This window comes from Epinephelus fuscoguttatus, linkage group LG4, assembly GCF_011397635.1.
Source record: "Epinephelus fuscoguttatus linkage group LG4, E.fuscoguttatus.final_Chr_v1".
Classification (NCBI taxonomy): Eukaryota; Metazoa; Chordata; class Actinopteri; order Perciformes; family Serranidae; genus Epinephelus; species Epinephelus fuscoguttatus.
This window is the reverse complement of record NC_064755.1, coordinates 9,362,826-9,376,715: the sequence shown is the minus strand read 5'-3', so window position 1 is coordinate 9,376,715 and position 13,890 is coordinate 9,362,826. Positions and strand designations below refer to the sequence as shown.

Here is a 13,890-nt window from a genome sequence, read left to right as displayed (position 1 = left end):
TTTTTCTATCTAATGTCCTGCTATAAATCTTTGACAATGAAAAAACACAATTATCCCAAATGTACATGTTTTGAAAAAGCAGTCCCGTGATAATAGTGTCAAAGTAAGAATAAACTGACAACTAAAGGAGATCATAAAGGGGCATAAAATGCTTCAAAAGTAGTTAACCTTTCTGAAATAATCCCCAGAGGATCTGAACAATTTAAGTCATTCAAAGTGACCAGAAATACAGAAAGCAAAGATACAGAGTCAGAGAGAGATGCTACCAGATACAAGATGGAGGCAGCTAATGACCAAATAGCCTACTGAACGAACCTCAAAGGACATAAAGCACAACAGTGTACAAACAGTACGCTGTGGGTGGCCTGCCAAAACTACGCACAGGGCATATTAATTTCAATTGATAATATTAAGCTGAACCCATCAGGAGAGGCTGAGCCACTGTTTGTTTTTTGTTCAGTGTATTTATTGACATTAATGGAGGTGGTCACCAGTTGACAATCTTAGAGGGCCTGGATCGAGCTATTTTAAATACTTTATTTTTCTGTATGAGTCCTATTTCACAAACGTGGACAGACTTGGCCTAACCTGTCATTTTCACAGGTGTCCTCTCAGATGAAAGTTCTCATGGATTGTTTAGTGATCGGGTGACTGTCATCCAGCTGAAGATTGGGTCTCATTTGTTTTTTTCACTTTTTTCCCCCCCAATAATCATCACTTGGATTTGTTTGTTTATATCTTCATTGACACATGAGGTTGAGCAATTATCGGGCCAGCTGATGAGTGGATGTTCTAAGCTACTGAGTTTAAATTACCCATTATAGTTGTTTGTACAGTAGATAAGTCCACAATACTCTTTAGTTTACACATAAATGCCAGCCTTCATATTTAATTGTTTTATAAAATGTCTTGTTTTGGAATTGTGTTTGGTTTTGTATCCTCTGGAGGCTCCAGACTTGTTTTATATAATCTTGAAATAATTTATTGAATATATCCCTCTTTTGCTGTGTAGGTTTTGATATTTGTGCAATTTAATTCTGGTAGAAGTTGTTGTATGCTGCGCCTGACTGTCATGTCCCCAGTCAGTGTGATCAACAGGGCTCCTCTGGGATAGTCATGAAACACATCAGTAATTATCATCTTAAGTATAACATTCATTATTCTGACATGGGCCATTCTCCATAATTACTACCTTTACTTTTGGTACTTTAAGAATATGTGATAGTAATAATTTGTATTGTTGAGAAAGTAAAACTTTGAATGCAGCACTTGTAACAGAGTATTAAATTGCTCCTTTTTAAAGATCAGAGTTCTTACAGAACTGGTCAATTAGGACAACTTTCATAAAGCAACTCAACTATAAACTTGTGAAGTTTAGTTGTTAATCATTGTTGTCCTGTTGGTGTCAGTCAATAAGTCACCTCACACCTCTGTTTCTACAGTAAATACATCTGATCGCAGGGAAGGTTACATGTTTTGCGTGTGCTCAGTCTCGCTCAGAAGAAACTGAGGTGAGCAGGCTAAGCAAGTAAATTGGTTACTCAGATAAAGGAGATAAACGCTTGCTTCAGGGACTTCTACACGGAATTGTATTCCAGTAGAGTAAATGCCTCTGAAGCTGATTTTTCCAACTTTTTTGCCAGTCTAAAGGTTCCTCAATTAGACAGTGCATCACAAGATGATATGGATGCTCCACTTTCTAAAAGTGATGTCTTGAATGCTATTCAGGCCTTCCCCTCTGGAAAAGCAGCTGGCCCAGACGGCTTTGGCTGTGAATTTTACAAAGCATTCCATGAAAAAGTTGTCCCTTTCATGCTTAGGATGGTGAATGACTCCATGCGAAATAAGAAGCTCCTCAGCTCATTGTATGGCTAAAAGATTGGGTCATCATATTTCAGTTTTGTGATGTTGAATATACGTGGATGATTTACTGATCTGTTTATCGGACCCAGTAGTCTCTGTTCCCGACCTCCTGACCTACACTAAATCATTAAGCAGACTGTCAGGATTACAATCAACTGGGAAAAATTGTGAGTTTATGCCTTTGAAGAATAATTTGTGTCCTGTATTCTTCAAATCTTTGCCATTTAAATTACTCGCTACCCACATTAAATAAACCCCCTCACATTTCTAAAGCCCAGTTATAGAAGAATGCAAATAAATAAATAAATACACTGATTGATTAATATGTGTTTTGTCTGTGGGTGTGAACATGGTGACTTTGTCTCAATCCATTTTCTTCCCTGTAAATCCATGTGATCATTGATTGATAACCCAGGTCTGTTTCAAAGTCATGAAATCAACCAGACTTGATGTTGTTCGCTCGCAGTAGCTCCAAACAGCTTTATGAAACAGATTCTGATTCAGTCTGTTTGATTAATTCAAGACGGGCTGTTGTAATAAGACCTTCTTTTCTGAGTCACCTCAGAGGAATACCAGCACAGTATTATAAATTCAGGTAGAGATCAGGGAAACACATTTGGACAATAAAGGTACCTCAATGCCTCATTGGGTCATTTGTACAAATACAGTAGAGTTCTGTGATGAAGCTATGATGCCTGAATTATGCTGCTGTGAGAAAATGGGCTGTAGGCCTATATGTGGGACAGCCCACACAGAGTTTTAGAGCGAGAAGCACAGATCTGTTTTTAAAGCACCAAAGAGCAGCTCAGTCGCTGTCCAAGGTCCTGTTTTATGGCATTTGTTTCTCATCTTGGTAGTTTCAGTTGACAGTGAGCTGTGATGCTGCCACCAGGCTGCAGTCTTTGTATTGGACCACAGACACTGACACATAACATGTGGAGCAAAGGGAAATAAGAAACAGAGATGTCTTCACCACAGGATGATCAATAACATGCACACAACATGTGCTCTGGATTTAATCTTTTATCAAGAAAGGGCAAACACTATGTGTAACATTTAAAGTCACATACTACTTCCACAGACAGCTGACATGTATCTGTCGGTGTGGTTGATCATTAATAGTACAACTACTAACTATTTAAATCTAAAGGAGTCACAGCAGCAGCAGCAGCTCTGATGGTCAGTCTGGCTGAACTGCACCATGAGCCTCGGCCATCATTATTGTGTTTGCTGACACCAGAATAACTTCAGTTTATAACAAAGTCATCAGCAGCAGATGGTTGTTTTTACACGGAGTCCCTGAACAAACATGTGGGCTGCTGGAAAACGGCTTTGGTGGAGCTGTGGTGCATTTGAAGTCATTTTAGGAGACAAATGAGTGGGAAAAGCCGCTGAGCAGTGCTGGCCACGGCGGTGAATAGGTGAGGTTTGGAGGCTCCACAGACAAAATGCAGAGAGCATCAGAGCTCTACATGACTTGAATATGAAGAGACACAAGTCCGCTATCGGCTCCCTTCACTGTCAGCCTTCAGCACTTGTCCCACATTTAGTTTTTCACCTTTTGTCAGTCAAGAGAAAACACAAGTGCTCCAGCTTTCACACTGCACAGAGGAGCCACGGGCTGGGTTGAGTCTCCACGGTTCTCACGGTGTGTTTAAGGACAGCCTCCTGCTCGGAGCTTTTAACAGTCCAGTCAGACACTCTCGTGTGTTACTAGGCAAGAACAACATGGCAGAGACAGCTCCAGCTCCAGCTCCGGCCGCCGCGCCGGCCAAAGCCGCCAAGAAGAAGGCGCCGAGACCGAAGAAGACCGGTCCCAGCGTCGGCGAGCTCATTCTGAAAACTGTGGCCGCATCCAAGGAGCGGAGCGGCGTGTCTGCGGCCGCCCTCAAGAAGGCTCTGGCTGCCGGAGGCTACGATGTGGACAAGAACAAGTCCCGCGTCAGGACCGCCATCAAAGCCCTGGTGGCTAAGGGCTCTCTGGTCCAGACCAAAGGGACCGGGGCCTCCGGCTCCTTCAAGATGAGCAAGAAGGCTGCCGAACCCAAGAAGGTCAAGAAGCCGGCCAAGAAAGCCGCTCCTAAAGCCAAGAAGCCCGCAGCGGCCAAAAAGCCCAAGACAGCGGCAGCTAAGAAGCCAGCAGCCGCTAAGAAGTCTCCCAAGAAGGCCAAGAAACCCGCAGCGGCCAAGAAAGCAGCCAAGAGCCCCAAGAAGGCTGCAAAGAGCCCGAAAAAGACCACCAAGAGCCCCAAGAAGGTGGCCAAAAAGGCCCCTGCAGCCAAGAAAGCCCCCGCAAAGAAGGCAGCCAAGCCCAAAGTCAAGAAAGCAGCAGCCAAGAAGAAGTGAGCTGTCATCAGTCTCATCAACAAACTACTCACTAAAAGGCTCTTTTAAGAGCCACCCACATCATCCTTAAAGAGCATTTCCCCATTTATTATTTCAATACAGTAAAAGAAGAAGAAAAAAACTAGTGTTAGATTAAATATTTATTATGTATAGCTACTGAATATTAATTTTTTATGGCCTAACTACAAAAGTAAAAACAAAGAGCTAAATGTTCTTTTCACATCTTATCACAACTGATATAAATAAACATGTTTTTCTTACAGTTGTGTTTTCAGTGGTGGAATGTATCTAAGTAGGCTTAAGCATGTGTTCAATAGCATTTCCATTTTATGTTGGCTTATAGGTTATTTCTGCAACTCTTTCCTCCACTACATTTATCTGACAGCTGCTTTATCATAATTCTGAATTCACTGCTTCACTATTGTAAAATGCATAGTCATCTGTATACTAAGACAAAAGTGAGCTCAGTTTATTGGAAAGAGTCATGATCCAGTCTTAGAAGAAATATAATGATAATAAACAGGGTCTTTTCACAACTGCTGTCATTAAACACACTGACTACAGTTGTATTTACAGTGGTAGAATGTAACTAAGTAGGCTTAGGTGCTACTTTGAGTATTTTCATTTTATAGGCTATTTCTGCATCTCCTTACTCCATTACATTTATCTGACAGACATATCAACAAATAAATGATGAGGTATTATTAAACTACCCATATGATTATTAAATTAATTCATTAAAATGTCCATCTTGTCCAACTGGACAAGCTGATCAAGAAGGCCAGCTCTGCCCTGGGATGCTCTCTGGACTCTGTGCAGGTGGTTGGAGACAGAGATAACAGCTCGGCTGTCATCCTCCTGAGGACTAACACTCCCACCCCCTGCAGGAGGAGATAAAAACTCTGGAGAGCTCCTTGAGTGATAGACTGATTCACCCAAAGCGTGTGAAGGAACACTATCGCAGGTCCTTCCTGCCTGCTGCTGTCAGGCTACATAACCAGCACTGCTGATAATCAGTTGCACCATGGACACGTTATAAACACCATCATGAACATTACTGTTCCCCTTGTTGTTGCTTTTTGCACATACAATCAATTTGCACTAGATATGCTCTCTTTAATCCATTGCTCATTATATTATTATTATATATTATTATTATATTATTATTATTATTAATTGGCGTTTCTTATTCTTATTCATATTATTGTATTTCATATTATTCATATTATTGTATTTCTTTTGCATACCTTATTGTCCAAAGTTTTTAGTCTTTGATATTTTTTTATCTGACTCTTTCTGCTTGGCCACTGTAACAGGAATTTCTGGAATTGTGGCATCAATAAAGGTCTGTCTTATCTTATTGTTACCTACAGCAGATAAAATGATTAACATTAATGCACTGATAATTACAGGCTAATAGAATTTTATAAATAATTTTAAGAATTGGTCCTTCTGTATCATGAGAGGGGTAACTTTACTTTTTGTACTGTAAGTAGTGACGCTAATAAATTAAAAAAGTCATCATACTTTTCAGACAGTCCACGCAATGAGGTGTGTGAAAGTTCGTTTGTGACAGTGGAGGTTTCAGATATACCCGACGGCCAGTCCAGGCCTGCTCTCAGACTGTTTTTGAGTAAGCATTAATATTGTTGCCACGATTGCATAACAGATGGTACTATGGACACTTGTATCCTTAATCCTTAATGAGTGACTCAGAGGAAACCACGTCAAATGGGAATATACAGCGGTATGACATCAACAGAAACGAGCTCTTGAGGTGATGTGGGTGGCTCTTAAAAGAGCCGTTGTGTTGCAGTGAGCTGAGACGGTGATTTAACCTCCGAAGCCGTACAGAGTGCGGCCCTGCCTCTTGAGAGCATACACCACATCCATGGCGGTCACAGTCTTCCTCTTGGCGTGCTCGGTGTAGGTGACGGCATCACGGATGACATTCTCCAGGAACACCTTCAGCACACCGCGGGTCTCCTCGTAGATCAGACCGGAGATACGCTTCACGCCACCACGGCGAGCCAGACGGCGGATAGCGGGTTTGGTGATTCCCTGGATGTTATCACGGAGAACTTTGCGGTGACGCTTGGCGCCTCCTTTCCCGAGTCCTTTTCCTCCCTTGCCGCGACCGCTCATTTTGTCAGAGTCTAGTTTGAACCGAAGCAAAAAGTGAAGGTCGGACGTTGTGAACGTGGGGAAATAAATCCTTGCTGCGGACGTAGTTGAGCTCTGCTGGGCGGAGACATTTGTTCTAACAATAGAAACTAGGACACTGGTGAACCCTTCACCTTCACAGTACTTTTGTTTTGTCTTGTCTCTTTTTTATGAGAATAATTATAATTAGAATATATATATATATATATATATATATATATATATATATATATACACAAGAAGATGCAAGAGCGTTTTTAGGAACCCAAAAGAATACTTGAGTGACTTGAGAAGAGCCTTGAATTTTATGACAAAAGCTAAACAGTCACTAAAATTCATTGACTAAAATAACGTGTTCTTGTAAGTAAAAAGTTGCATTAGAAAAACAATGTCAGTAAGATTCAAGGGCGCGTTTCTCAGGATTATCATAATAAATAATGTTGCTGAGGTTCAAGGGGAAATACTTTCTATATTATTTTTACAAAAGGAGCATGGGGCATTATGGTCTGTAAATTTAGCAATATGGTAAGTGGCAGGGTAGTTTTTGTGTGAAATTCTGAGGTGTACGTCTTTAGCCTCATTTAAGATGCATTACTCATAAGGTAACAGCTGAGGTCCAGTTTATGTTCTTCATTTTAGACCTTCAGAAAAATTAGTCTTTTGGTGCATTTTCATCCTTTTGTGTCAGTAAAGGGTGTGTTATATTTATCTCATCATCTTAGATTGTTTTTTCACAAGTTGAGTGAACACATGTAGAAGAGCACGAGTCAAACAAATGAATTATCTGAAAGGAACTGGAAAAACTGTGAATAGACACAAACTGTTCATTGTTCATGCCAAATTCATCAAAGAAATAATTTATCTCTTTGGAACCATGTACGAAAGGATAAATATTTATTTGTGATAAGTTTATCACAGTTATTCCACAGAGAAGTTTTATGAGACACCCAACTTTTGTCTTATCCATCTGCCTGATGTAAGAATTGTGTCACAATAAAACACTGATGATACTCCTTGGTTGCTAAACAGCATTTTTGTTTTGTATCAAATCTCCATTACAGTCATGGCAGGATATGTAACTGTACATTTAATCTGAGGCTTTATATCCTTAAAGTCAACTGTATTACTTTGTACATGATCTTTTTGGCTGCTATCTCAGTTTCATTCACTTATTAATCCTTCTATCACCTCAGTTATAGTAGACTAAATATATGCTAAATTTAAAAGTCGCCTTCATCTCTCATACCTGACAACCACCAATCCAGAAATTGTGAGATTTTGGAAAATAAGGACTGAATTTACCATTAAATGATTCAACTAAACCTAAATATAATACATTCTAATGTTCACATGATCAAACACTACAATGGTTTTGTTTGAATTTGTCTCAAGATGTATTAAGCTTTATTTTTGTTATACAGGCAGGGACAACAAAACACAATTCTATCTTTGGTTTTGTTGATGGGCCAAACAATCTGTCAGTAGGTTATAGAAGATAGTATTTGGTCTGTACACCAAATACATAGAGATGGATATATAGAATGTGCTGTTTAGTGTAGTAGCCTACTTGTGATTCTCCAATAAGAATCTGTGTGTAATTCAAGCCGACATTTAAAGATCATATTTGGCATGTCTATACACATAATTGGCCTAGCAGAAGAATATCATGAACATATCACCACTACTTATAAAAGGTTGATCTTCAGATAAAGTGGGTGGCTCTTAAAAGAGCCGTTGGTTCATTGTTATTAGAATCAGCAAAACTGTTTACTTGGAGCTGGTGTACTTGGTGACGGCCTTGGTGCCCTCAGACACAGCGTGCTTGGCCAGCTCCCCGGGCAGCAGCAGGCGGACGGCAGTCTGGATCTCCCTAGAAGTGATGGTGGAGCGCTTGTTGTAGTGAGCCAGACGGGAGGCCTCACCGGCGATGCGCTCAAAGATGTCGCTCACAAACGAGTTCATGATGCCCATGGCCTTGGATGAGATGCCGGTGTCGGGGTGGACCTGCTTCAGCACCTTGTACACGTAGATGGCGTAGCTCTCCTTCCTGGTCCTCCTCTTTTTCTTGCCGGTCTTGCTGACGCTCTTAGACACGGCTTTCTTTGAGCCCTTCTTGGGCGCTTTCACGGTGGTTTCAGGCATCCTGCTCAACTGGAATGATTCAGAATGTGGATAACTCTTTCAATCGCAGAACGATTTATTTGTATCGTCCTGATGCAAATATTACTGTGCTGTTGCTCGGACAGGATTGGTTTTCTTCTGAGTGGGACTGAGCATGCGCCAAACGAATAAGCGACTCTCATCAGATGTATTTACCATAGAGATATATACGTCGATGCCACATTCAGCGGCGCTCCTCATTGGAGCGATACGTCAACGCAGCCGCCATCTTGCCCAGGTGGAGCCGCGCTGCCTCGCTGAATTCTCAACCGATTTTCATGCGGTTTGGTTTGTTACAATCGTCAGACATGTAGTTATGATACAGGATACTTGGTTAAATAAAAAAAACGCAGCTTTTCATACCAAAATATTTGATCTTATGTAGATAAAGTAACAGTAATAGTTCTACAACACATTTAAACTAAACTTTCCCCATGAAATAAATATTCCTTTTTCTTACTAGATGTACAATGCCCACCATGATGTCATTTAATTATTAATTTTGATTATAAATGTTTATTCACATTTTAATTCGCACAATGTGCAAAAAATAGTGTATCAGCAGGGTTGTGCCAAGCTGCAGTGTAGTTACACATTCTGATTAACAAATGTTGGTTTGTACAAGTGAAAATAAATGATTTAGAGCTGCATGTTTGCACAAAATTTGCTTTCATATGTATAATAGGGATGTAACGATTACCGATATTACGGTAAATCTCGGTTAATTTTTACACAGTAAGAATGACCGTTTATGTTTAAATTAATTGCATTATCGTGGTGGATAATCAGGATATGTAATAAGAGCCTCATTCAAGTCTTGCGATGCAGGCGCTGCGTGAATGCGTACCATGTGTAAACACAAAGAATGAAAACATGGCGGAAGGTGGTGATAGCGGCACTTCGGACCCCCCCTCCCTCCCCGCCCCCCCAACTAAACCCACAGATTCTGAGGTCTGGGCGTACTTTTGGTTTCTGAAGAATGCCCAGGGACAGCTGGTGGAGGACAACTATCCTGTGGGCAGAACATACAGAAAGAAAGTTGCTGTGAAGGGTAGCAACACTACACTCAACTCCGTGACCATCATCCACAGCGTTACAGCCAATGCAAGTTATGCTATGCAAACGTCAGTTATTGTGTGAGGGACTTCGGTTTTACTAAGATTGTCATAATGTGTAACTCTCGACATATATGGGACATTTGAGCCGTATCTGTCCTCCTAAACGGCGACTAGGTTTTCTGTTTTCGTTTAAAGGCGCTCTATGTAAGAATGTGGCCAAAATGGTTACTGCACTCAAATTCAAAATACTGCCGCGAGTCATGTCCGCCCCCCTCCCCTACAGATTCGAGGTTGCTGGACAGCGGCACGCTGGAGACTGATTTGTCTGCCCACGGGCGACTGCCGTGGCAGGGCCGTGTCACCGTGTCCGTGATCTTTGGTTTTCCAGCGGACCATTCAAGCAAGTCCGGCTTCTCTGCTGCTAACGCTGCTGCCGGGATACAGCTGAGGAGGAGCCGGCTGCTAATGCTATGTGCTGGGACACTGCTAACGCTGCTTGCCGTGCTGCTGTAGCTCAGTCGTAACGGAAACTGATGCTGAGACTCTACTGACTGTGTGACTGGTAGACGGCGGTGGGTGGCGCAACAGGCCAAAACACAAATTCAAAACATAAACATGATTTGCGGACTGTAAATTTTTTTTTTTAAATGTGAATATTCTGGCTGCACTGTTGTTGTCAGTGAGATCAGTATGTTATATGAACATTATTCCTTAGTCTCTGTGACATATTAGGATGATTTTATGACTATTTGCTTTAGATTTCTTACATATAGCTCCTTTAAGACACTTAGGAGCTAATACTAGCTGAGTAGCTAATAGCCATATTAGCATCTATGTTGCTAAGTGTCTCAAAATGAAACAGAGCTGTAAACACTGAGTGGAGCTGACAGACTATAAACCGACGTAACGTAACGCTAATTGAGATCAACTATGATTGAATCACTGTGATTATAATTATTGTATGGCGAGCTAGAATTGATATAGACGTCCAGTTATGCTTTCTTCACATAAGCTCAAGGAAACAACATAAAACGCTGCCATGTTAACCTTTGACCGAGAGCCTTAATGGGGGCTCTCGGTTTTATAAGGTTAATTAAATTCACTGCTCATAGTCTTGACCTAACACACACACACACACACACACACACACACACGAGAACATGCACTCCTTTTCTCATACAGGCACTGACTCCTCTCACTCACACGCACACTTCTAATGTGTGAATTATTCTGTGTAATGATGACCATTGCCCTTAGGGGTTTTTTTGTTTTCTCCTGCACATTTGTGATATCTATTCTATATATTGTATGTTTTTTGTTCTACTCTTGCATTGTTTTGTTTAATATATATTTTTCCTCTCGTGCTATATAAATTGTTTATATATTTTGCTGACTGTTAAGATGCACCAGACAAATAAGCTTTGTTCCTGTATTTTGTTTACATATTTTGTCATTTAAAATAAAATTTTCTGTTGCTGTGCCAATCCCTTGCCCCTTTAACGTGAAAGTTTCATTTTAATATAAGATTTTGGCTGTTAACATTTTGGTATGATAAGGAAGTTACAAGATTTAGTGAAGTTATTTCAGTATATCTATTTTTTGGACATTTTACAGCTCTTGAAAAAATATCACGATATTATCGTTTACCATGATAATTTGGCCACTATAATCGAGATATCAAATTTTCCATATCGTTACATCCCTAATGTATAACACCACAGTGCTCATGGGGGCCTGGACACAGAACTGTTTACATTATTAGGTCATATTTACAAAAAATATATACAGTGTACAGTAGTATTATTTTTAGGAGTCCTGGAGAAGGTTTTAGGGGACCCGGAGGAAGCTTTACAGGTCATGAAGGAGGTTTTAGAGGACGTGAGAGAGTTTTAGGGTTCCTAAAAGATGTTTAGGGGTCCTAGAGGAAGTTTACGAGGTCCTGGAGAAAGTTGTAGAGGCCCTAGAGGAAGTTTTATGGGTCCTGGAGGAAGTTTTAGGGGCCCTAGAGGAAGTTTTCGAGGTCCTGGAGGAAGTTTTAGTGGTCATACAGCAGCTTTTTGAAGTCCTAGATGAGCTTTGAGAGGTCCTAGAAGAAGTTTTAGAGGTTCTAGAGCAAGTTTTAGAGGTCCTAGAGCAGCGGTGTCAAACTCATTTTAGTTCAGGGGCCACATACAACCAAATTTGATCTCAAGTGGGCCGGACCAGTAAAATCATAACATAATAGTCTATGTATAATGTCAATTGTCCAAAATGTCCAAAATTTTCCCTTTGTTTTAGGCCAAAAAAGGTACATTCTGAAAATGTTCACATTTAATGAACTATCTTTTCACAAAACATAATGAACCTGAAATTTCAATTAAGTGCAATTTCAACAATATTATGCCTCAATTTATCATTTATTATGCATGTGCATTACAACTTACAGACCACAGTATCTACAAAGGCACACAACATTTAGACGAGAATAAAGTATTTTAATTTATGATCAAAACAATTTGTAAAGAGCTAGAAATTGTTTTAAATTTCCATGTATTTCCACATAGTAATCCTGACCATTTGAACTGACACACCACACCATACAAACTAAAGTGGGAACTATTGAGGAACAAGGTTAAGTTATTACCTTGTAAATAAAAAAATAAACATACATAAAAGTTGTGCAGTACATGAACAATAGGTTTCCACCAAACCAAACTCTTTTGTACTGAAGCTGACTGACATTATATTGCACAATGTTCAGTGTCTTAAATATTTCCACAGTAAGCATTCATTTTCACAGAACTATATTCTTAATTTTTACACTTTGCAAAGTCATCCCGCGGGCCGGACTGGACCGTCTGGCTGGCCGGATTTGGCCTGCGGGCTGCATGTTTTCTCTAATAGCCCCGTAACAACACTACTTTACACAGCTTCTTTCTCAGGTTGCCACATCAAATAATTTCAAAGTAATTATAATTGAACTTGAACACATGCAAAACAGAATAAGAACACTGAAGACTGCTGAGAACTTTTTTTGTAGTAAGTAGCAAAAAACAGTGCATGCAAATACTCAGAGATATAATGTAGTATAGTAATGATGTTGATCTATACATTTAACATATTACCAAAACTTACCTCTGATATGAAGTGCCCAACATTTTTCAAGTAATGAACTGGACAAAGGTACCAAGGTTTTTCTTTAGGTTTATATTCCTCTGGTTATTATTTGTTCATGTTTGAAGGCCCTGCAAAAGAACAATTTACCCTTTAACCTTAGTGAAAGTAAACACCTCTAACAAGCCATTCTAGGTATAGGTATGCCTACTTGTTCTTGTTTGTCATGTTTGTTTGTTTGTAATACTGATTTCGATGATAATTTATTTTTACTTTAGCTGTTTACTTAGTCCAGTGAGGTGATTGATGTTAGTAAACATGAAACATTCACCAACATGTAAAATCAACACTGCAAATATTTTCCCTGGCACCAACTGATGCTACTGTTTAGGAAAATCTTTACAATATATATAAAAATTTCTGGCCTGATAGTGGCATATACCTTATTTATGGATATAAGAAGAAAAAAATAATCATAATACTAAAAAACCTCTTTGAGCAATGAAATGGAGTGCCATCATTCATCATTAACTTTGTCAAGTAAAGCCGGGCTTTAGTCATGAACTCTAATGTCTCTTTCTAGTTGAGGAGACCTAGTGGAGCTTTAAAGCCTTTGGCACATGGGTTCCTACTGTTCATCACATCAAACAATCTGTCAATCACCTGAAACACAAATATTAGGTTATTATAGGTCCTGGAGAAGGTTTTAGGGGTCCTAGAGAAAGTTTTAGAGGTCCTGGAGTAGAGGTCCTGGGGTGTCCTAATTTTAGGAGAGATGGAGCTCTTGTGTCCATGATTACTGTAAGATAGCACAATTAATTACATTACAGACAAAAAATTCCATAACTTTTCCAAAATATTTGATGATTTCACTTAATTCCATTACTTTTCCAGACCTGGAAAATTACTTTTAAATTTTCCAGTGGCCTTGCAGTCCAACAACCATAAAAACAAGGGCTTCACTTGCCACACTGGTCTCATCCATTCCGTCTCCAAGATTGACAAAGCCTGTCATTTTTTGGGTGAGAGTCATACTGAACCTGCCTCTTGATGGCCATGCCATCCACCATAAGGCACACTTCACCAAATCTTGCCGGATCTTCATTTTTTTGTTGCTGCAGCATATCTAAAAGTGAAGTGTTTAAGCCAGGCTTGGCGTCCACAGTCTGCAACCACCTGTTTCAGGTAAAACAATAGATAATGTGTA

At 39.9% G+C, this 13,890-nt stretch overlaps 3 protein-coding genes across 5 annotated transcripts in view; 1 reads left to right on the top strand and 2 right to left on the bottom strand.

The window, feature by feature from the left end:
- Positions 1-4,285, top strand: part of LOC125887939 (histone H1-like) — a 113,953-nt gene extending 109,668 nt beyond the window's left edge. For 2 of the 3 annotated variants that reach the window (XM_049575090.1, XM_049575093.1), the window contains exon 2: positions 4,030-4,285. In XM_049575090.1, the coding sequence (XP_049431047.1) occupies positions 4,030-4,209 (180 nt within the window). In that variant the 3' untranslated portion in view covers positions 4,210-4,285. Of the gene's footprint in view, positions 1-3,775 lie in introns of all 3 variants that reach the window. The other variant, XM_049575091.1, reaches the window with a different exon arrangement.
- Positions 1-6,354, bottom strand: part of LOC125887938 (uncharacterized) — a 145,401-nt gene extending 139,047 nt beyond the window's left edge. The window contains exon 1 of the mRNA XM_049575089.1: positions 6,069-6,354. Coding sequence (XP_049431046.1) covers positions 6,069-6,354 — 286 coding nt within the window. The remainder of the gene's footprint in view (positions 1-6,068) is intronic.
- A 1,785-nt stretch (positions 6,355-8,139) lies between these two features.
- Positions 8,140-8,523, bottom strand: LOC125887971 (histone H2B 1/2-like). Its single transcript, XM_049575123.1, has one exon. The coding sequence runs from the start codon at positions 8,512-8,514 to the stop codon at positions 8,140-8,142; it is 375 nt and encodes a 124-aa protein (XP_049431080.1). The 5' UTR covers positions 8,515-8,523.
- Positions 8,524-13,890: the final 5,367 nt, after the last annotated feature.

What these genes read in the sequence shown, in the direction of transcription:
- LOC125887971 (XM_049575123.1), bottom strand. Translation starts at nt 8,514, where the DNA reads ATGCCTGAAACCACCGTGAAAGCGCCCAAGAAGGGCTCAAAGAAAGCC.